The 23,386-nt window shown below is 32.8% G+C and overlaps 1 protein-coding gene across 1 annotated transcript; it reads left to right on the top strand.

Moving 5' to 3' along the window:
- The first annotated feature begins 8,488 nt into the window (after nt 1–8,488).
- LOC121236563 (AT-rich interactive domain-containing protein 1-like) lies at nt 8,489–14,348 on the top strand. The gene is given in 6 exon segments (XM_041133015.1): nt 8,489–8,647; nt 8,705–8,928; nt 9,078–9,468; nt 9,471–9,626; nt 9,629–10,272; nt 12,875–14,348. Coding segments are annotated over 4 exon segments (2,016 nt in total). The 5' UTR covers nt 8,489–8,647; nt 8,705–8,928; nt 9,078–9,134; the 3' UTR covers nt 13,757–14,348.
- Nucleotides 14,349–23,386: the final 9,038 nt, after the last annotated feature.

Here is a 23,386-nt window from a genome sequence, read left to right as displayed (position 1 = left end):
ACGTCTTGTTATTACATATAGCTCTCTCGGATTTCAAAAACATTCATTCTAAAACCCGTGCCGACCTTTTCATAGACATAAATCATAATGGCAATCATGCCCATTAGGCATTTATGATCGATCTATTAGAGTATTAAAGGAAAATGAGAATTTTATTCCTATTCTATGATCCTTAGGTCTAAAATAAGGCTCAAAGTAAAACTTGTTCCTATGGATATATAAAAGCTTATTTATCTTACTTCAAATCTTTGATATATTAAAATATTTCCTTAGACGTGTGCTTTTTATTGATTGTTGCTTTTTATTGATATTATGGTTAAACTTAAATTTATTGTTAAAAAATATACCACTTCATACTATTATCTCACTATGCAGATATGATCATTATTCATCTCTGTTAATATCCCATAACAACAGAGCGGTATAATATTAAAAAAATAGTGTAATTTTATATCTTTTAATTTTAATTCAATAGGCAAATAATTCTTCTTGGATGTAAACAATCTTTTACTGAAATAGTTGCGAGAAACTTCTTGCTAAGAGCCATTGGACAACCGTGCCAATAAGAATAGATTATTGAATAAAAAACTCTGGGATTTGTATACTTTTTACCTATATTGGAGTGCTAATTATATTCCACACAATTAAAATACCTTACTAGAGAGTAGTAGTTAAGATCAAGCTACTAGTAATAATCCTTTGAAAACTATTTTCATGGTTATATGATCAATTCTAATAATATATTATTCTTGTTATGTTCTAGAGTTAACATGATATGCGTAGCTTTAACATCATTAGTTTTGTTTAATGTTATTTATTTCAAGTCGAGACCACTTAGAATTACCATTTGAATTTTAAGCTGATAGAAGCTTTAAAAGATATTAATCCATTTTTTGATCTACTGATGAGTAAATCTCTTGACAACGAGTCAAGCCTGATTTCTCTCAATAGACCCATCTGAACAATGTTTAAACTTGAAACAGTTACTTTGACCCAACTATATCTAGGAATGGCAAGGAACAAAACCGAGAATTACTCTTTCATTCTTTGTTGAAAGAGATGACCATAATGGTTTCTCTTAGTTAAAAGAAAGAAAGTACAAAACTTGGAAAATAAGGATTTTAAGTAGAGTAATTGACCTTAGTATATAGTATGTTATTGAAAAATTTGGAGGGTATGTTCACAAGATTTGGTAGGGACAACGTGAATCTAAGCGTAAAATACATCGGGTTATTTTACCTAAAATGCGTGAGTCTAAAATGCATGGAGGATTGGGTTTTCGTAACTTGGAGATTTTTAACTTGTCTTTGCTTGCTAAACAAGGGTGGAGACTACTTAATAATCCTGATTCTTTGTTGTTCAAGGTTTTTAAGTTCAAATATTTTTCACATTCAACTTTTTTCGAGTCACAAATTGGGTGTAATCCTTCCTATGTGTGGAGGAATATTTTTGCCGCCAAAGATGTCCTTATTAAGGGTTGTAAATGGCAAGTTCGGAGTGGCGAATCAAGTAATATTTGGGAAGATAGATGGGTTATAGCAAGTTTGGAGTGAAGTTCACTATTAAAAAATTAATATTTTTTCATGTGGGGCCATTTTTTCAAAGTGATTACGCAGCGTTTGTGCACTTAGAACATTGGCAATGGCCTAGCCAAATGCCAATGCAAGTCCATAATTTAGCTATATGTTAAAAAAAAAAACATCTACATTGGACTAGCTAAAAGTCCAAAGTTAAATACCTCAGTACAGTAAAATTAGACTCCTCTCCAAATATGGCGAGTTACTGTTCATGGTTGAAACTAATATTTTATTATTTCATCTACTTTCCCACGTTCTTTTCTCTGTCTTTATTTATCTCCCTCATTTTTCATTTCTTCATCCCAAAACGCAAATCTCTGTAGCCCTTCATCTTCTTCAACCGCGAGCACCAAAGAGACATGTGTCTTTCAACCGCAATACGCCTTCTCTCCATCGTGTAGTCGTCGTCTTCCAGCTCAAAATGTAATTTCTCTTTCTCGCTCCACTCTCCTTCTTCCCTGCTTAGATTTCTTCTCCCTCTTCTCTTTCTATTTTCTCTCATTTCATCAGGTGATTGAATCTATGTTTAGGGTTTGCAAGGACCACTCTGTCGCAAGGTTGCCTTGCTGGTGAATCCTCGTCCAGAAGGTTGCACATTTCCTCTACAAACTGAACTTGAAAATTGCGATTTGGGTATTTCCGTGTAACTGATTTGAGATTTTGGTATTTTGGTTTGTGATTTGGGTATTTGTCTATGGTCATGCATAGTGTTTAATGATTTCAGTATTTTGCTTTGAGATTTCGGTATTTTGGTTTGTGATTTTGGTATTTTTGTGCTAGAATCTTATTTGAGATTTGGGTATTTTGGTTTCTGATTTGAGTATTTTTGGTTTGAGATTTCACGATTTGTTTAATGTTTTCTCATTGATTAGATCAGAAGGTCTATGTTAGATGCTAGATGGTTATTTTCTTGGTACATTTTTGTTTAATGTTTTCCCTACTATGAGCCATTTTGTGAAAGCATTTATAAGTTGGGTTTAGTGGTCTAGGAACTGTATTCCTACAAGAGTGTATATTGTTATAATCTTGGACAAATTATGGACACAAACCTGCCATAGCTTTTCTTTAAGCTTTCAGTCATTCAACCTTTCAAATTTTAGAACATAGGAGCAGAATGTGAATCGGATATTTGAAACTAAACAAAGGAGCAGATATATTCAGTTTGGTATTTGAATCTGGTATTAGAACATTTCAAATTTTAAAATGCTTTTCCATTTCTATATTTCTAGAGCACATATTCTTGCAAGTCCCGCAACCTTGTACACAACAGAATACCATTATGTTTTTACACTCAAATGTTTGCATTGACTGTACAAAGTTTAACAAACATTTTTTTCCAAGGCATATAATATCCATCTCCGGCACATCATGTTCCAATACTTGATAAGAAAACAAATATCCCCAATGTTTTTATAAAATCTAACTCTAAAAGATGTTATCTAAAATCACATTTTGGTTTTGAAATGCCTCATACAGTTTTTATAGAACTAGAGCAAACAAAAATTTTCTTCTCAAACACAGTATTAATTTGCATAATATAAATAAAATTGAATGAAGGGTGCATTAATATGAATAAAAGTGTATATTGTTATATTTTGGCAGTGTATATTATGTTGTTTTTGGCAGTGTATATTATGTTGTCTATATACATGAAATCTTTTTGGCAGTGTATATTATGCTGTTTTTGTTGGTTTGCAAGGCAACTGGTATGCATTTATATTTGCTTTGCATTTGTCCTCTTCTTTGTAGTTTTAATTTCATGAAGTTTTGTTTAAACTAAAAACCCGACACATGAAGTTAGGATTTCACCTTTAGATATATATATATATACACACACACACACACACACACTAGCAATGGGGCTACATGCTAGGCAAGTTTGCCTTGTATATATTTGAGCAAATATATTATATATACACCCCATCTAACATGGTTATTAAGAGGTAGATGAACATATTTGATCAAATATATTATAGAAGTAATTGGTTTAGTCTAATTTTTACTCCACTTGCCAACACAATGACCCCACTTAAGCTAAACATGCCAACCCAACACAAGCATCTCCGAAATACCTTGCTCTCCATCTCAAACTATTGAAATTCATTCACATGTTTACCTCGAGTCAAAAAAATAAAATCACCCACCATCACTTACACAAACAACAACTGATATAGATGTAATTAATTACAAATCTTTAGAAAGATTGTGGCATGTATCGGGAGGAAGCAAGAAAACAACATTTAGAACAAGATATTTTTGAGATTTCAACACTATAATCTTACAATTATAGATTTATCTCGGAATTTCTCTAAGATTCATTCACATGCTCGAGAGAAATATTTGCACCATCTAGTTTATGTTCCACAGGAAAATGACACCAATTTAAAAAGAAAAACCAACTCCAACTTGGTTGTAATTTTTGCTCAAGAAAGGACCACCACAAAGTCGACACCACAACCACCACAAATAGCAACAGCAAAAACATAGGAAAATACACAAACCATGCACTTCTCAGTAAAATGTAAAGCATACCAAGAAGAAAATAAGAGTTAAGAAATGTGGGAGATCCAATCTAAGCAACCCGCAAGACCAACCCTCTGGAGACTTTCATCCCAAAAATTTCTTAAGAGGCTAGAGATTTTCGAAAGCCATCTAGAAAACTCCATTTGACATAGTTATTAAGAAGTACATGAATATATTTGAGCAAATATATTATAGAAGTAATTGGTTTATTCTTATTTATAATCCACTTGCCAACACAATGACCCTACTTAAGCTAAACATACTAACCCAACAAAGGCATCTCAGAAATACCTTGCCCATCATCTTAAACTTTTGAAATTCATTCACATGTTATCTCAAGTCAAAACATAAAGTCACCAACCATTACTTACACAAATAGCAGCTGAAATTGATGCAGTTAATTATGAAATCTTTGAAAATGTGGCATGTATATAGAGGAAGCAGGAAAACTCCATTTAAAAGAAAATATTTTCGAGATTTCAACACTACCAACCCAAGCGAAATCTTTGCATCATCTCGCTGATGTTCCACAGAAAAATGATACTGATTTTAATAGTCTTTGCACCCAATCTGCCAACAAATACTTCACAAGGAGCAGTCCTCATCTCAGAGTACTTTAAAACATAATATACTATTCTTGGACTAACTTAGACTTATAACCCATCATCTTTATAGTTTGTGAGATCGATTAACATTATATTCAAATGGTTAACATTATGAAATCCATGAGTTATGCTTTGTATTTTTTTATTGTGCACTTATAACTATTGGAGCTGGAATTGCATTTCTTTGATAATTGTTATTAAAAATCAAGGCAACTGAAGCTGGAATCTTGTGACTGTGCTGGAATCTTGGGTAACTTTTCTGACTCCTTGAAAATTTAATCTTTTTCAAGAATGAACACACATTTTAAAGATGACCCATTCTTCACCACTTTCTTACAAAGTGGAGTAGGAGGTTGTAATAGCACACCAACGCAACATTCTAATGTTGTGATCCAAACAACCCCCACTGACGGTGAAAAGAGGCATCCTTAAAAAAAAATTCAAAGATGTGCATCTTTCACTATAGAGGAGGATAATCTTCTCGTCTCAGCTTGGCTCAACATTAGCATCGATGCGATAAGAGATATTAATCAAAAGTCAACTCAAATGTGGTAAAGAATTACCACATTTTATCATGAGTATAAAAAACCAAATATTGCTGACTGTTCTGAGGGCTCATTGATGAATCAATGGTCCACGATTCAAAAATTGACAAATAAGTTATGTGCATATATAGCATAGGTAGAGTCATTGCACCCAAGTGGTGCAACCGAGCAAGACAAGGTATGTACCATTTTTTTTTAATCATCAATTTATGTTGGACTTATTTATGAACTAACAAATATTCCTTCACCTTTGTAGATTGAGAATGCAAAGATGTTGTATAAAGAGATGGTAGGGTCTAATTTCACAATGGAGCTCCAACCAAAGTGGCAGCAGCACATATTCACCTTTGGTAAGAAGAGAAAGCCACAAAAAAAAACATGTTGGTGAAGTTGATATTAATTTAGCCGAGGAGGACCTGGAGGTTCTTACTGAGAGACCTCCAGGCAAAAAAGCTGTGAAAGAAATGGAGAGGAAGCAGAAGTCGATGGAAGGCAAAGATGTAGAGATCAAAATTGCGTTAGCTAAAATGTTCGAGGATAGAGCGACGACCATGGAAGAGCGGAGAAATGCTATGTTGAAGGCAGACCAAAAAAGTGAGAAAGTATTTGAACTAAAGAAGAAAAAGTTTGAACTAAAGGAGAAGAAATTTGAACTAGAGAAGAAGAATTTTAAACTAAAGATAATGATGTTATATTTACGTGGCATGAATGCCATGCAACAAGAATATTTTTGTAATATTCAACTAGCAATTTTTTAGGATTCGAAGTCTCATTCTGGAGGTACATCTACATCTCCTTCGACACCTTATGGAGGTGTCTAACTTCTAGTGTTGGTAATACTAAATTTTTTGGGAATTTAGTGGCTGCCCAGCCACATGTGGGCTGGATAAATATGTGGCTGGGTAGCAACTAAATGCTTGGACTGTTACCAAATCTGTATATATATTATTTTGTTGATAATATCTTTTATTAAACTAGATGTGTCTTCATTATTTTGTTGGACTGTGGACTGTAGATTGTGTTGGACTGTGGAATGTGTTTGTATTTATTTGTGGACTGTCTTGCTCAATATTAATGTTCATTTTATATATGTTGAATTGTGGACTGTGTTGATGCCTAAAAGGAATGTGTTGGTATTTATTTGTGGACTGTGGACTCAGTTTTGGCTTGTTGCTTGTAAATAAATTTATGTTATAGTGTCATTCTTATTATTTTTAGTATGTCTGAATTTTAGTATAGTGGACAGATCTGAAGGTCTGAATTTTAGTAGGTCTGCATTTGTATTTTTGATTCCTTTTCATGAATGAGAATAGAGTTTTGTCTCAATTCCTATTGTCTTTTGATTTCCTTTTGATTACACTTGTAATTTTAGGCACATTGCATAAGAAATAGGTTGAGGAAACAATAATTTTAAGTAAAATATAAATTATTAATAAATATATGAAGTATATTTACAAAATATAAAAAAAAAAAATTGTAAAATAATATTAAAATATATAATATTATATTATTATTTTCGCTTTAAGATACCTAGTCCAATATGAACTCAACTAGTCAAAAATTAATACTATAGCCAAAAGTTAAGATTCTAGTCAAAATTTAGACTTGGCAAGCCATTATCAATGTTCTTACGAATGTAACTATCATTTCTCTTATTTGAATGTTATTGAAACTATAAAATCCAAGAAACCTACTTTTTTTTCTGCACAAGGGGCCTCTTATTTTGGAAATTCAGCGTCTTCTTTACCGTTTTTAGGATATTGAACTTTTCCATGTTGGACGACAGAGTAATGAAGCTGCACATTTGTTAGTTAGACATGTTCACAAGTTGATGATACTGCACAATGGTGGCATACCTATCCAGAAATAATATTAAGTTTTGTACAAGTTGTATTTAATAATCAAGTTTTATTTGTGTTTACGGACCACTCATTTCATAAACAAATCAAATCGAATTCAACTTCAATCGATCTGATCTTAAGCGGTTGATTGAGTAATCTTATTCATTTACAACCACAAATCCCAAGTCTCTCCTCCATCAACTTGAGTTCAATAAAAATCAATCTCAATGACTGATTGATTTTGTAATCAAAGTAAACGATTTTTTGGCTTGAATATCAGTACTTAGAGTCGAGAGAAACGCTACAAGAAAGTCTTAAATTGCACATATCTATTTAACCAACATATGATTTGTTATTTTTATCTTTTTATTTAAACATGCATATTTAAACATTAATATAGAAGGACAAAAATAAAAAATCACATCTTAATTAGGTAGAAATCTATAATATAAGGCTTCTATATAGAATTTCTTTTAGAGCCAAAAACATTATTTTCGCCCAAAATAAGGCGCATATAACCAACAAAAAAAAAATAAAAAATAAAAAATAAAAAAAACCAACATACCTAAAGGTTATAAAAAAATTACAAATCCAACCACGAAAATGCAAAGTATATACAATGAAATTTATAGAATATCAATTACTTACCACCTATTTAGTCAAAATAATATAAATTACATATACATATTATCATCTTTATAATATGTATGATATACATATACAGTATATAAAAAAATATAAGAAAAGACGATAGTGTGTTATCAGTTCGGTTCAATGTGAAAAAATTTAAAAGAATAATGTTACTATACCTCTTAATTTATGTGACTCACTTTACCTCCTTGACATAGTATCATAATGTGGTGTCACGTGACTTATTAAAAAAGTATATATTTAAAATAAAATAATATTAAAAAATATAAAATGAAGGAAACTAAAATTCTAAATTCCCTCTAATCGAACCAATGGACTTAGTCATTTTCAATTGGTCGGTTTGATTTTATAATTTATTTTATTTTACATGAAAATTTAACAAATTTATAATAATGAAATAAAATTATAAAAACAAACGATACCATACCAGGTCATGATAAACCATTTAAGGCGAATGTAGCTGCAGATGCAAAGAGTGGAATATATAAAAAATAAATATAATTATATATATATATATATATATATATATGAAATTATATTGATGGTCTATGATTGGCTCTTGAAATGGGACATTAATGGAGAGAAGTCATGTGCGGGACCCGTTGAGCTTCCCACAACAACAGTAAATAGTGCAATTACCCATGCTCTTAACTCAACCACCTAGTTAATAATCAACCATGGTCACAAGGCCATGCCTCTATAAATTAGAGGATGTTGTCCCATAATTTTTTAACAAAACCCTAGTAGAAGGCCTTCTCTTTGGTTGGTATTTTTGACAAACACCCCGAGGGCAATAAAAACAAAAGACAAACAAAATGGAAAGAATAAGAAGGCATCAGGTCCGCTGAATTGAAAACCCCACACCACGGCCCCCAAAGGCCATAGCTTTACCGAGAAATGTACTGGTACGTTTTTTTTTCCTTTGGGTCCTCTCTTTTACTCCAATGACGATAGTTTTTTAGGGGTTTTGAAGACGAGGGTCTATATCTGTGCAAAACTTGAATTTTAGCACCCCCTCCTCTCTCTCTGTCGCACGCATGCACGCACGAATATCTGCAATTAAGGGAAAGAAAGCGTGGGGACATGAGTTGGGTTCCGAACTAGCTCGCAGCTTTCAAAGCGCTAGCTAGTGTGGATATTTTCCCGCCAAAAACCCGGTTCCAAGCATGACCCGGATGGATGATTGGTACTTTTTTTTGTCTTTCTTTCTTCATGGGTTACACGTCTTAGTCTTTTACATCGGCTCTTATTTTTATTTTTAAATTTGATGCATATTTTTTTAGTTGGCTGTGTTATGTTTGCGTCCCTTTTACTTGCGTGATTTCATTGTTCAAGACTACAACAGATTAAGAAGAGAGTGACTTGGGTTTTTAAGGTCTGAACTCGGAATAAATGGCAGGGTGGTGGATGCTAGCTCATGATGGGTCTGCTTTAGATTGCGCCAAATCCCCAAGAAAGAAGCTCAGGCAGAACGTCTTCTGGGTCGATCTCGAACAGGCTCTGGAAGGGTCTGATAAGGCCTCGAGAACCTGTGCTGAAGGTGAACGAGAACCTGAGAAGCTCCGATGCGAATTCAAATACTTTCTTCGAGGTATCCGCAAGAAGATCTGCGCCGAAGACCCTCTTCCGCCTCTACCTCCGATGTTTGAAGATGGGCGAGGCGTGAATTTGCTTAAGCTTTTCTGGGTTATGAGAGAGAGGGGTGGGTGCGATGCTGTTTAGGAAAAGAGTTGTGGATTCAGGTGGCCAAAGAGTCCGGGTTGTTGGGTTCGGATCTTTCCGCGCCGGTGAAATTAGTTTACGTCAAGTATCTGGATATTTTAGAGAGATGGTTGAAGCGGGCTGTTGAAAATAAGGGCTTCGAATGCGGTTTGAGTGAAGACGTTTTGGTGGGTATTTCATGGACTGTCAGCCTGGGCTTAAAGCTATTACAGCAAAAGTTCCGGATAAGAAGAAGAAGAAGAACGATGAAGAGTACCCGCATCTGGAGTCAGCGTCTGAGGAGGTGGAGTCGAATGGAAGCGAAAAATGTATTGGTGATGAGGGATTGTCAGCTTTGGATTTGGTGGGAAGGATTGATGATGGTAACAATTTTTGCAATGAAGTAGAAGGAGAGGTGATAGTGTTGAATGGGGACGGGAATGATGTTATAGATGAGAAAAAGACGTGTTTGGATTCGAGTGAGAGTGCTGCGAATGAACGGGGTGGTGGAAATTTGTGTTTCAATATTGTGGTAAATAGGTTGGTAGCTGAGTTGGATGCAGGGAAGGGATGCGACGTTGATGACGATGGTGTGGTGGTTTTGGACCCAGAGAGTTTTTGTGGTAAGAGGAAGCGGGAGTCCCTGTGTGGAATGCTCAACTGGGTTATGGGGGTGGCAAAGAATCCTTGTGATCCTGCCGTTGGTTCTTTACCGGAACGGTCCAAGTGGAAGTCTCATGGTATGGAAATGATGTGGAAGCAGGTTTTGTTGGCTCGGGAGGCCATCTTTCTGAAAATGCGGGTTGATTCGAATGCTGACCAATGGCAGGTACATGCTAGAGCAACTTGTGTTCTATGAATAGAAATTTTTATCGTATGCATATTCTACACTTGCAATGTGTTGATATCCTCCTATTCCTTATTCTTGTTAAAGCTTTATACTTGTGTTTCTGTTTATTTCAATGTTTGTCAGAGCATTCTCAATGAATTAGCTAAAACTAAAGTACAATTTTTTATGAATATAAGATGAATTTAGTTTTTGGCCATTCCATTCACACAGGTCTCTACATTGTAATAGCTATTTTTTCATTATATGACAATAAAATAATATAAGATAAATTTGACTTTGGCTATTCACATCAAATCTCCACATTGAATTATCCATTTATTCATTATATAGTAATGAGTAATTAATAATTTTAAAAATATTTTAATTTTTTTAATTATGAATTTATTTTATTTTATCATATTTTACTATTCATAATATTATATATTAATTAATAATCATATTCTAATTATATTTTTCAATTGCCATTTAAAAGGGGAAACTGCTACACCCACAGACTTCTGCCGAAAGGCAAATGTTTTATTTTTTTATTTTTGCTTTTTTTTTTCAATCATTTTTTTAAACATTTTAAATATTTTTAAAAAATACAAAAAAATCACAAATTCATTTAAAAACACTTTCTTAATCATTAAGTAAAAAAATTAAAAAAATAAAATAAAATGCATTTCGATATAAAATTTCGGTGACAAATTTCTGTGGAAATAGTATTTTCCTTAAAAGGGAGAGAGAAATAATTAATATAAAAGGGTGAGAGATATAATTGATATAAAATGTATTTGACGTATAAACAGTTACTTTCAAATTTGAAAATTATTTTGGAAGTGACTGTAGTTATTTGGAATTTAACTAATCTATTGTGATGCCATTTTATGTTCTAACAGCTAAATCTTCAATGGATTTAGCTTTTAGCTAATCCATTGAGGATGCTCTGAGAGGTAAGGCTCTATTTGTTTCAATGTTCCTCTAGCTCAATGTGTATATGCACATATGCGAGGCAGGTATATGTGATTTATCTTAGCATGGCATTTTTTAGTAATTGTACTGAATTTTACCTATAAAAAAGTAGTTGTACTGAATTCATGATACCTCTATTATGCATATCAGACTTAGTGTGTCATTGTGTTCACTAATACAGCCAGGGTTGCATCATTTACCTTATTGGATTATGTGCATCATATACGATGCCCTTGGCCTTCAAAATTTACGTCCCAAATCATTAGGTGTCTGAATTTTCTTATTTATTCACTCTGTTGCTTGTAACACTTGCTGCTATTATGTAACGGTGTGTTACACCAGTCACTTCATTCCGTTCATGCAGTGGCGGAACCATTCATTTTTTTGGGGGGGCCAATTTCTTGCACGTGTAATTTTTTTGTAAAAAAGAGATAAATATTAAGTTTATTTCCACGGTAAATTGTAAAATAACTACATATAAAAGTTACATCTTCGTAAAATTATCATTGAAGGGAACTTTCATTTCGAAGAAAAAATTTATAATTTACCATATACATGTAGAATAAAAAAAACACAACTTAGCCTCTTCTTTAAATTTCTTGTGACAGTATTTCATGGAATAATATTCATCCGCTGTCACTTTTGTAATGATATTTTTAGAAATTTTGTTCTCAATAAAAACTAACAGATGATTTTTCATAGGCTCATCTTTCATTCTAGTACGTAAGCTAGTTTATAAAAGTTTTACATAAAATCTGGATATTTTGTTATCACATTAAGTATATAATGTTACAATTGAGACCTCAAATAAATTCTTTCCTGCTTAATGAAATCTAAATGATAAAAGTTCTCAACTATTTTTTTTTATATAAAATGTCAGCCTTAAATGATTCTTCTAGTGTGTATTTCACTTTGGATTGAAGATTAACATCATATAATCTAGAAGGGGCCACATCATAAAAAATACATGATATATAGAAAATTTTGGGCCATATAGGAAAAAAATTGGAGAAAGGCATTCCTATGTATATACAGATTTTAGAAAGTTTTGGAAAGTACACCCTCCCCCCCCCCCCCCCCAAAGCCATAAATTAGTTCCGCCACTGGGAGCATGCCATTGTATTTGGATTATTGGGTGTACAACTACATCTTCTTGCTACTTTTCTTCTGAATTCCTATTAATCAGAATACCACGGGACATGGCAATTCAGAAAAATATGTATAATTTTTTTTTAATGCAGAAAAATCTTTTATCTCATCTTATCTAGAATTTATAATTTATTTTGTTCGGCTTTAGCAGAAGTGCATTCAACACCTAGTTTTTTTTTTTCAAATTTATTGGGTACATCATTGTTTTATCTAAAATACTTATAAAAAAAAAAATCATTGTTTTATCTAAATTGATTTTTATTGAAGTGTAATATCATGGATCTGCTTGATTTCATCTTGCATTTTCCTGCATTCTTGGCACACAATGCATGTCCAAACGTTACATACCTTCTCTTGGGTCAAAAAAGAAAGATTTCTCTTCCTAAGCTATATCTCGATATGGCAATACGTCCAATTTTTCAAACCAACAAAAGACTGTAACCATTCATATTTTTACGAGTATTTTGTTTTGCATCTATAGAGAACTCAGAAGATGCATCCATGCATGTATGACGATCAATTTGGTTCAAGTTACAATTTTAGAGAGAGATCAAGACGTTGCAAGAAGCTTCATTCTGAGAAAATGATGTCTCAGACACAAGCTTGTTCTGAGTCATCCTCAGCCACTCAAAGTGACTTGGACAAAACTTCTTGTACAGAAGGGGTGGAAAACGGAATCAACAATCAGTTACTTGGAACCTCTGATTCGTTTACAGAAGAATCAGGACTTGATAAATATGTCCCAAAACGCAAATCTTGGAGGCCTTGTTTTAAAGCTGAAGTGCAGGATTGGATTGGTGTGACTTCTGAAAGTGACCTTAAGTGGTTGGGCACCCGAGTTTGGCCATTAGAAAAAGTGGATCAGAGACATATCATTGAAAGGGATCCAATTGGTAAGGGAAGGCAAGATTCATGCGGCTGTGAAGTGCCTGCTTCTATTGAATGTGTCAGGTTTCATATTGCTGAGAAAAGGCTGAGAGTGAAGCGGGAATTGGGCTTAGCTTACTATCAATGGGAATTCCATAAAATGGGCGAGGAAGTTCAACTTTTGTGGACAGAGGAAGAACAACAGAAATTTAAGGCCATACTGGATTCGAATCATCCAACTCTTCAGAGGTGTTTCTGGGATCAAAATTTCAAGTGTTTTCCTACCAGGAGCAGGGCAGATTTGGTAAGCTACTACTTCAATGTCTTTCTTCTGGAGCGCAGAGGATACCAGAATAGATTGACCCCAAATATCATCGACAGTGATGATGAGGAATTAGAATCTGGATTGTCGGCTAATGGTATTGGACATGAAGCAGACAAGTTACAAACCTCCATCTTTTATTCCCCAAAAAAGCCACATACAAACTTTAGATAGGCTGAGAAGTAGCCAACACGAAATACTCAACAGTTGACAGTGGCTGATATGGATTGGAATCAAGTGCTTCAGTGAGAATGTATAGTCTAGCAGTTTTGGATCTACTGTGGAGTTTAAGACGACCTTTTGCTGGTATGCCAATGCAGAATTATCATTACCTTCGAGAAGTGAATACGAATGATTTTGAAGAGTAACATTAAGGATCATTTTTGAAGAAAAAGTTGATAACATATAAGTGGTCAATGTTTCTCACGGTCGAGGCTCCAGACAGCGTTTGTTCCGTTAAAGTGCTTTTTGGTTCGTCTGATTTTGTGTATGAGGTATGTCTTTTTTGTCTATTCACCATTATTAACGACAAAAAATATGGGTGTAGCACACTTCTCTCCTTTTTTACCATTGTTTTTTGACTGCGGAGTTGACTTTAAAACAGAAACTTAGGGATATAGAGGAACAGACTAGGAAATGGTTTACTAGAATCTAAATTGTAGCCCCTCATGTACCAGAGTAAATGCACTTGCTAGTTATATGATTTTTTTTTTTTTTTAAAAAAAAAAAAAGGAAAATGGTATAGTAATTGGTTTTTTCTCTGCAATTTCAATCTTGTTTCTCAATGTCAAATAATCACATTCTTGTTTGTGTATTCACTTTGTTTTTTCTTTTCGGCTAGGCACTTACATATACATTCACAAATTCTAGCGTCTTAATACAAATAGATGGCAATTTACAGTCACTGTATTAAATACTGTACCGTACCGACTGGTACGGCCGGTATATGCCATACTGGCCACTGGTATGGTACAAGTATTCTATATATTTCGTATCGGCCCAAATATTGGTTTATATTTCGGCCCATACCGGCTGACATTTCGACCTTTAATTTTTTTTTTTATTTTTTCAAACTACAAGCTCATTTTTTTATCTCTAATTTAGACTAGGTTATTTATAATTTATATATATATATATTTATATATAATTTATTCATATATCGACTATCTCGAAATGGTACATGAAACGGTATCGATACTGAATTATTTCGTTCCAGTGTCTTGATCGGTACAGCATCCGGTACGGTCTTCAAAACTTTGAATTTACCTACCTTTCTTACACTTACAAGTTACGTGGCTTAATGCAATTAGCAGGCAATATGTCTTTCCAATTACCTTTAGATTATTTCAGGAGAGGAATCCAAACCTGGGGAAAGGAAATAATTTCAAATGTTCACAAAATTAAACAAGTGTATACATTCTTTTTTTAAAGTAAATAGATCGATGGCTTTTAGTGGATTGACCACATTGAGACTACAAGGGTTGTCTCAATCCTTGATTGCTCTCCAATTGCAGAAGTCCCTTAATCTGTCCACTTCTACTTCACTTGCTGGTTGCAATGTCAAGCAAAGGCCATCGCCACTTCAACTTGTTTGTCTTTTGGTTTTTTCTTTTGAAGGAAACTTCAATAAATAAGATCAAAACGAGAAATGGTGCAAAAAACAGTCAAATAACACATTTCCATTTCCAAGGGATGTGATCATTGGCTAAAACTGGTTTATCAGTTCCATTTATTCAAATTTTAGAAAATACAAAGAGGTTTAGGAAAATTGAAAGGGAAAAAAACAGTTTCTCAAATGTCAAACTGGCCCTATTTCAGTAGGCCGCTCATTGAGTGTGGTCAATTACTGGTTCTTTTAAGCAAAGATTTCATTAAAATAAACAATGTAAGAGGAGAGAGTGAAAGACCTAAACAAAATAGGAGAAAGTGGTCTAATACTCAAGATCACAATGCTCATTAAGGTCACACTTGGAGGCCAAAATGTGTTGCAAAATGTGAAACTCATCCACGTCTTGGGTGCTGATACGTAAGCTTCATGCAATAGTCTTTTGGTGGCAATACCCATATGAATTTTGAAGATAGAAGGAAGTGTTTCGGGAGAATGACTCCTGGTTATTAGGAACGTTCATTTCTAGCTGTACAATTACTGGTTGATTGGGTCCCCCCCTGTTCTTATATTTGTTCGCATATGGCCGCCTGCCGTCTAGATGCATGCCATGAGAACCATCTGGCATCTATTTCAAACTCCCTTGTCAAGGCTTCAAAGCTTGAGTGGTAAGATATCATGTTGCTCCCCACATCGGAAACTGCCATTACAGCTAATATATACAACATGTAGCTTTCAATTGGCCCAACAAATAGTATTATGTTCCGTTTGGTTATTAGTATATCTGCATCATCCTACCCATCTAATTTTATTTACCTTTAATGCCCAATAATTGATGTTGGATAAAACGTAATTGAAGAAAGTGAGGGAGGGGGAAGGACTCGTAAGAGAAGGGGTGATCCGCAGAGGATGAAGATGGAAGCTGATCAGACAGATGATTAGACCCGACGTGAAAGAGTGTAATAAATGAGGAGGAAAGGAAATGAATCTTTTACAATCTATCAACTATAAATACTCCCGTCTAAGGCATAAAACTTTAGACTCTTTGAGGATTACACTTATAACGATACTAACTTAAACGTGAGAGGCATCCTCCACTAAAATCACTCAGGTCCCGTTTGGTTACTCAATTGAACCAAACTCAATTGAGCTAAGTGCAGTTTACTTTTAGACCTTTTTTACCATCCAAATAACAACTTGAGCTACATCCAAGATTAAGTTAAGTGAGTTTATATTGTAGATTGATTTAATGCTCCTGCCAAATGCCAGAGATATCGCCCAAACTATTTAAGTGATGGCTGCAACGAAAAAACAAGATTTTGTCTATTTTGCCCTTACTTTACTCCATCTGGTTAGCTGTAAGTGGACCCCACAGGAAAGTTTTTTGCCCTTTTGAGTAGTTGACGCCGGCTGACTTTTTAATATGTCAGATGAATAGTATAAATTAATGATGGGACCTATTTATTTTACAACTTTCTATAAATATATCTAAATTCATCTTAACATATAAATACACTTAAACTCATCTTAAGTGAGTCTTACAAAACTCACTCAACCATCTCAACTTACAACTATTCATAAAGAACTCGGTTCAACTCAGCTCAATATCCAAATGTAAGCTCAATGTCACTTTCCTTATATATAGGCATAGGACGGAGGAGGATGTGATGGTTTTGGCTGGCTGAAAATTGTCTCAACAATTGACATCAAACCACCACTTTTACCTTGCTATTTTGCCACCATCAAACAATGTCTTAAACGTGTTTCATGTTTTATTGTTTCCTTACAATAATTACTATACAACTCACTAAATCTTGCATTTTCATCAACATCGCAACAACACTAAAACCGATCTTAACATCGAGATTTCGGTGGTCGACGGAGTGATTTTGGGGTGAGAGATCAGGGGTTGGGACTTGATATGTGAGTTGTTATCTCGAAAGAACATAAGTTTTTAAATGAAACCTTATTTTAATAAGTGATTAGCGTAGATATAGATTGACTTGTTATGTCAGCCATGTGATTAAAGATTGAAAAAAAACAAAAAAAAGTAGAGACCATCAACTAGTAATCACTTGTTGCCAAACCATATTTGGTGGTTGTAAAGTGAATGATGATCGAGAAGTTCTTTAGCAATAATCAACATCACTGAGATTAACTCATTTTATAACTCAAAACTAAACTTATAAAAGGGCATTGCCACAAGTGCAAGGGAATATGAGTTATAATAATAATAATAATAATAATAATAATAATAATAATATTTGTAAATTGGATTAAGAAGGATGCATAGATGGGATTAAAAAGAGCATTTTTCACTCTCAAAGGAGTGCTTTACATTTTGTATCCTAGGTTTTCATAACTAACACATTGCACCCTTCAAATAAATAATGTGTTAAAATCTTGATGGTCGGATCTTAAAAGAGTATACATATTAATAGATAGATGGAGTGGTGTGTATTTATGTTATAAATTATTCAGATAGATTGGAATCTTTTACATTTTTGAAAGTGAGATCAAATCTAAGCTAAAAAGGCCATAAATATTTTAATCTAATAACTATAAGATAAAGTCTGTCCCTTGTGAATTTGGTACCATTACATTATATGTAGCCATGTTGTGTCAAACTTTATGTTTGTAGTTTAATTAATATGCTGATACATAATTGGGCAGTGTTGCAAAGGGATTTCTTCATTCAACCATACAATATAGATATCTTCCCGAATTTTAATCCGGATTTGAGCGTTTCATTTGAGAGAGATAAACATGTAAGGTAAACTTTATAACATCTATTGTTGTGCGGATGAATTTTTTTGAACAATATTAAATGTTCAATAAATACTGTAAGACTTGCTTTATATATGAGACAAGATATTTACAACGATGAATTGTGTAACCACTGCATAATCGTTTTAAAAAAATGAATAAAACATGGGATCCACGTGAAAAAATATTAATTTTTAATAGTAGACTCTACTCTTCTTCAAAACGATTACGCGACGTTTACACACTTCACGGTTGTATGTAGAATTAGTCTTTATATATATGTCAATCTCATCTCACTTAAGACCCAAGCTCATATAAGAACTTGAGTGATCTTGATCTAACATAGAGATTGAGGGGAATTCACCCAACATTTTTATTTTGATGAGAAAAAATGCAAGAAGTAATTGTGGAGAAATAAGTTTGTATCTTTGTATGTAAAATTATATGACAAGAACCATTTATAGTTGAATAAGGAAAGAGAAATAATAATAAAAAAAATGGTAATTGATTTACACCAAGTATGAGGAGCTGCATGGATATGATGGGGAATACGGAATACCATCAAAGATATGCTAAAATATTACGAAAATATTCTAACACGTTTTTTTTGTGTGAAATTATATTATAAGACCATGGAAGCAATCCCTAACCATGGTTTTTTATCCCTAAAATCTATTATTCACACGTTTTTTTCTACTAAAATTAAAGAAACATTAATTGGCATGAGTAGCATTCACATGTCACATGACACCTCTACCTTTTTCTAAAACACACGAAAGAACTCAATTTTCATACTTGTTAACGTGATATGATTCAATTTATATTTTAAATTTATCTTACAAATCAAGTCTTATCATGTCAATAATAGGGAAGATATATGATACATCTTGCAGGTAAAAATATAATCTATTTTTTTTTCCTTTCCGTGCAGCTCCTTTGGTAACCAAATATGAAAGACCCGGCTCCGTTTAGATGCTAAAAATATCTCAAATCATTTGTGAATAGTAGTGAAATAGTTTATGAAATTGTAATAAATAATAAACTTATTTAAGAATTATTTGCTGAAAATAGCAAATAGATTATCCAAGAAACCAATGGGAAATAGACTGGAGACTTGTGCATAGCAAAAGTACACATACAATGAACGTTAGGGTAAGAAGTTTTTGATGGACTCCAATTTGGTCAAAAGAATCTGCTATATTCTTTGCTTAAAGAGTTGGATTCCTCTTAGATAAATCAAATAATTCAATTACCCAAATCCAAATTAATCTATCACCTTTATTAATTTGTATAAAAGTCAGCCAACCTTCTAGGTAATCCCCCTACCAACTTTGACAGCATAGGGAGGAGCCATCTTGCTTGATAAATTATTTGAGGAAGAGTGATTTCCATTGAAGAAACCAAACTATCTTGTGGGTGTTAAATCATGCATAATACATACATATTCATCCCCTACTTGATTGAGTACAATATTTTTTATTTTCTTTGGGAGTCTGATGAGATTTCTTTTATTGTTGTTATTGTAAGAAACAAATTTGTATAAATGATTAACCGATAAATATTAAACCTTGAATGCCTAAATTATCTTTCATCTATGCATCAATTCAATCCGAAATTCATCTATGCAACAATTCATCTTACTACTTTCTTTTTTTATTTTCTTATTGTTAATTAAAATAATAAAAAAAAAAGTTTGTCTCTCAAACTTTTATCTGTAGAAGTTGAGTCATCTCCTTCTATGAATGGCGATGTTAGGTTATCTCTTAGACGTTTATCTGTAAAGAGTATCAATAGTAGTAAAAATCAAACCAGCCACAAAAGAAACTAATGTATTAGTAGAGCTTCAGATGCATTTTTTTTTTAATAATGTCATATTTGATACGGAGATATCTAAGAATATATCCGTTCATAAATGTAACTTTCTTGATGAATGAATGATGATAGTTTCTCTTAAAAAAAAAATCCGAATATCGACCATCAACATGATGAACATACTCATTTATCAGTTGATAATTTCAACAATATATATTAAAAATAAAAATTATTTCAATAATTTTAGAAAATATAGTTTAAAGGAGGGGGTAATTTAGGGTTGCTTTGAAATTTGGCCCATTTTTTCCGACAACATGTGACCCTTTTACTACAAAATATGGTTACATTGTCGAGATATTTTATTTATATATATATATATATATATATATATATAATATACTACATATGGTTATATCTAGATGATTCATCTTTCACATACATGATTTTTTTTAAAAATAAAATAAAATATAAATTTCTATGGTCATTTATTTCACTAAGTATGATGTAGTACATTTATCACTATTAAATGATCATTTATTATATTTTCTATTATCTAATAACGATGAATGTATTACATACTATTTAATATAATCAAAATAAGATAAGAGTGTAATGTATAATATTACTCAATAAAAAAATATATTTAGAGTTACCATCGAGCTAATATACGGTAGGGATTATACATGAGAAATGGCCTTATTCAGAGGCCACGCAAAATCAAACCTTCCTTCTAGTTCCCAATTCTCTCTTTCTGCTTTTTACTTTCCTATTTTATTTGTAAGCTCTACAAAAAATTCAAACAAATAGGAAATATATATAAGAGATTTGTTAGGTGCAAACGGTTTGATATACTGTTTATGTGACGTGAATCAAATATTATACACGTCAGCTTAATATTAAAAGAATAATATTTTTTTATTAATTATTATAAATGTAATTGGCCCACGAAGTTCCAATGAACCTTTGCTTTCGGCCAACCCTTTAAAAAAGGATAGCTGTCAAAATCAAATACCAAGTTGCACAAAAACGTGGGCCGGCCGAAACAATGTCTCAAAAGTACGAAACAGTGACTGTCATTTATGTATTTTTCGGTTGTAAACTTTGATGCGATTTAACTGCAGATTTGTTTGTATTTAATATTTTTCTGAAGATTTCTGAAACATTTTATAGAATTTTAAGAGGTAAATTTTTTGTAAAATATCTTTATATTGAGAAATATTTTTAGATATCTTTTTACTGAATTAAAAAAATGGATTGGAGGTAAAAATAAAAAACCTTTAAAAAAGCTGATTTTTTTTCTTTAGTTTTTCTTTTTCAAAAAATATATATACATATACATTACTATACTACTATTGACATAATAATTATTTAATAATTTTTCTATCTTAATAATGATTGATGGAAAGGTTATTAAATCTTACACTGTCAATGGAGTGGGATAATTTTAAAATAGTAATATAACTTCTCCCATTTTTTATAATAATAATAATAATATTGGCAGCTCCACCGGCAACAACTCCTATTTTTACTTTCCTGTATTTTATTTTTTTACCATTTTCACCTTCAAGGATTTTTATTTTAAATTGAGAAGTTTACACATTTAATTCACTAAAATATTATTAAAGATGGTTGTATTTGTGCACAAAAAATTTTCATTATCGTATTGGAAAATCTAATTTTCAAAAACTCTATGTGTAGTCACTTTTGTGTACTCCATATGCATTCTATTAATGTGATTGACTGCGTCACTTTTTTTAATATAAAATAAATATTAAATTCTATCACATCAATAGAATATGTAAAGAATACGCAAAAATAACTATATATAACGGAACTTAATTATTTTTATTATATTTAAAGCTTCAAAACCACCAATCTAGTTCTCTTTTTGTTGGAATCCCATTTCAATCCCAAATTTAACCAAATGAACCATTTTATACGCAGCATTAAATGTTCCCAACTGCATAAAGGAAAAAAAAAAAGACCACAGTATTGACTATCAATTTAAGGCCAATTCTATCTATCTATCAACCTGAAAAGCTCCTCCACATCTTTGGCGGACCTTCACCTTTTGCTTGATGGATTGAGGTGTTGCTCGATAGATTGGATCGTGGGAGAGGACCTCTGCCGTCCGCCACCTTGCATCTCACGTGTATGGAGAGATGGATTTGTTTTTCTTTATGTCCCATGTGACCAATATCTTGCTTGTGTCAATGTTTAGAGATGCTAAATTTGGCTCATCTCAATTTCAAGAGAAATTGATAATATCTGTTTAGCATAAACTCTAGGTATTTTAATCGTTTCAAAAAACTCATATGAGCAAATGGACAAAAAATGAATTTGATAAAATTAAAAAAAGTAGAGAATATTAGTGATGTATTTTAAAATCTAGAGAGTTTTTTTTTCTTAGTTCTTCTTTTTTAAATGGGACCAATTTTATGGATTAATATAGCAATTAATATAATTTTATGGATAAATTTGGTAAATAATAGAAAATAGTAAAATTATTTTTCATTTTAGATGTTATCATTTTTAATAATATATTTTTTTATGATAATGCTTATTTTTTTGAGAGAAGTTGCTACTTCATTGCATTAAACTATACTCTGGCCTTCAGTCATTAAATAAATCTCTAAACTAGATCTATTACATTCAACAAGAACCAGAGGCTCAATACATGGATTGATGTTATCAATGTTTATCAGTTCAGTACTGAAAATAACAGCTTGTTGTGCCAATCGATGTGCCACTCCATTTGCATCCCTCTTAACATTTTTAATAAGCCACTTTGTACTAGCCAAGATGGTCTTGATATCTAGCACTAGGCAGCTCGGCAACCCACGGTTCTATGTGTGCTATCCCATTGCCTTTACAACCAGCATTAAGTCACCTTCAAACAAAACATTTTGCAAACCTAACTCTGTATACAAAATTGCAGTAGATACTAATCCTCTTGCTTCTACAAGAGTAGGTTGTGAACAAAAACACAATGGCTACATCAAAGTAGCCAGTATTTCACCTTCACTGTCTCGAAAAGCCACTCCCACACCAATTCTATTACCTGCCTCTCTAACTGCTATGTCCCAATTAATTTTGATCCAATTTGCAAGTGGAGCTTCCCATAATGTGGTGATTTGTTGGTTTGAAGCTAGTCTCAAGCTAGACTATCTTCTTTGAGTTTATTGATACTCTTCATGTGCCCCTACTGCTCAACTAATCAATACTATGGAGGTAGAAAACTGTCCTCAAATACCATTTTATTTCTTCTAGTCCATAGTAATCTTGCAATCTCTGCAAATAGACTAATATTTGACTTGCCAGTTCTTTGAAGCACTTGCAGAAAAATGCAATCAAAGTCTCCCTCAGTAACTTAAGCTTTTTGAAGCTACCTACTACCTAGCATCCATACATTTTGTGCAGATGGGCAAGTCCATAAAATGTGTCCTGGTGTTTCTACTATTTGCTTGCAAATTGGACATAAAGATTCTGTGAGAATTTTCCTTTTATATAAATTCAGCTTTGTAGGTAGAGCATCACTGCATGCACATCATATGAAAGCTTTCACTGGATTTGTAGTCTACATTTGCCATATCTATTTCCACAACTCACATTTCTCTCCC

The sequence above is a fragment of the Juglans microcarpa x Juglans regia genome, chromosome 1D (assembly GCF_004785595.1).
Source record: "Juglans microcarpa x Juglans regia isolate MS1-56 chromosome 1D, Jm3101_v1.0, whole genome shotgun sequence".
Taxonomy (NCBI): domain Eukaryota; kingdom Viridiplantae; phylum Streptophyta; class Magnoliopsida; order Fagales; family Juglandaceae; genus Juglans; species Juglans microcarpa x Juglans regia.
The sequence above is the reverse complement of the archived record's forward strand: the minus strand, read 5'-3'. Positions and strand labels throughout refer to the sequence as shown.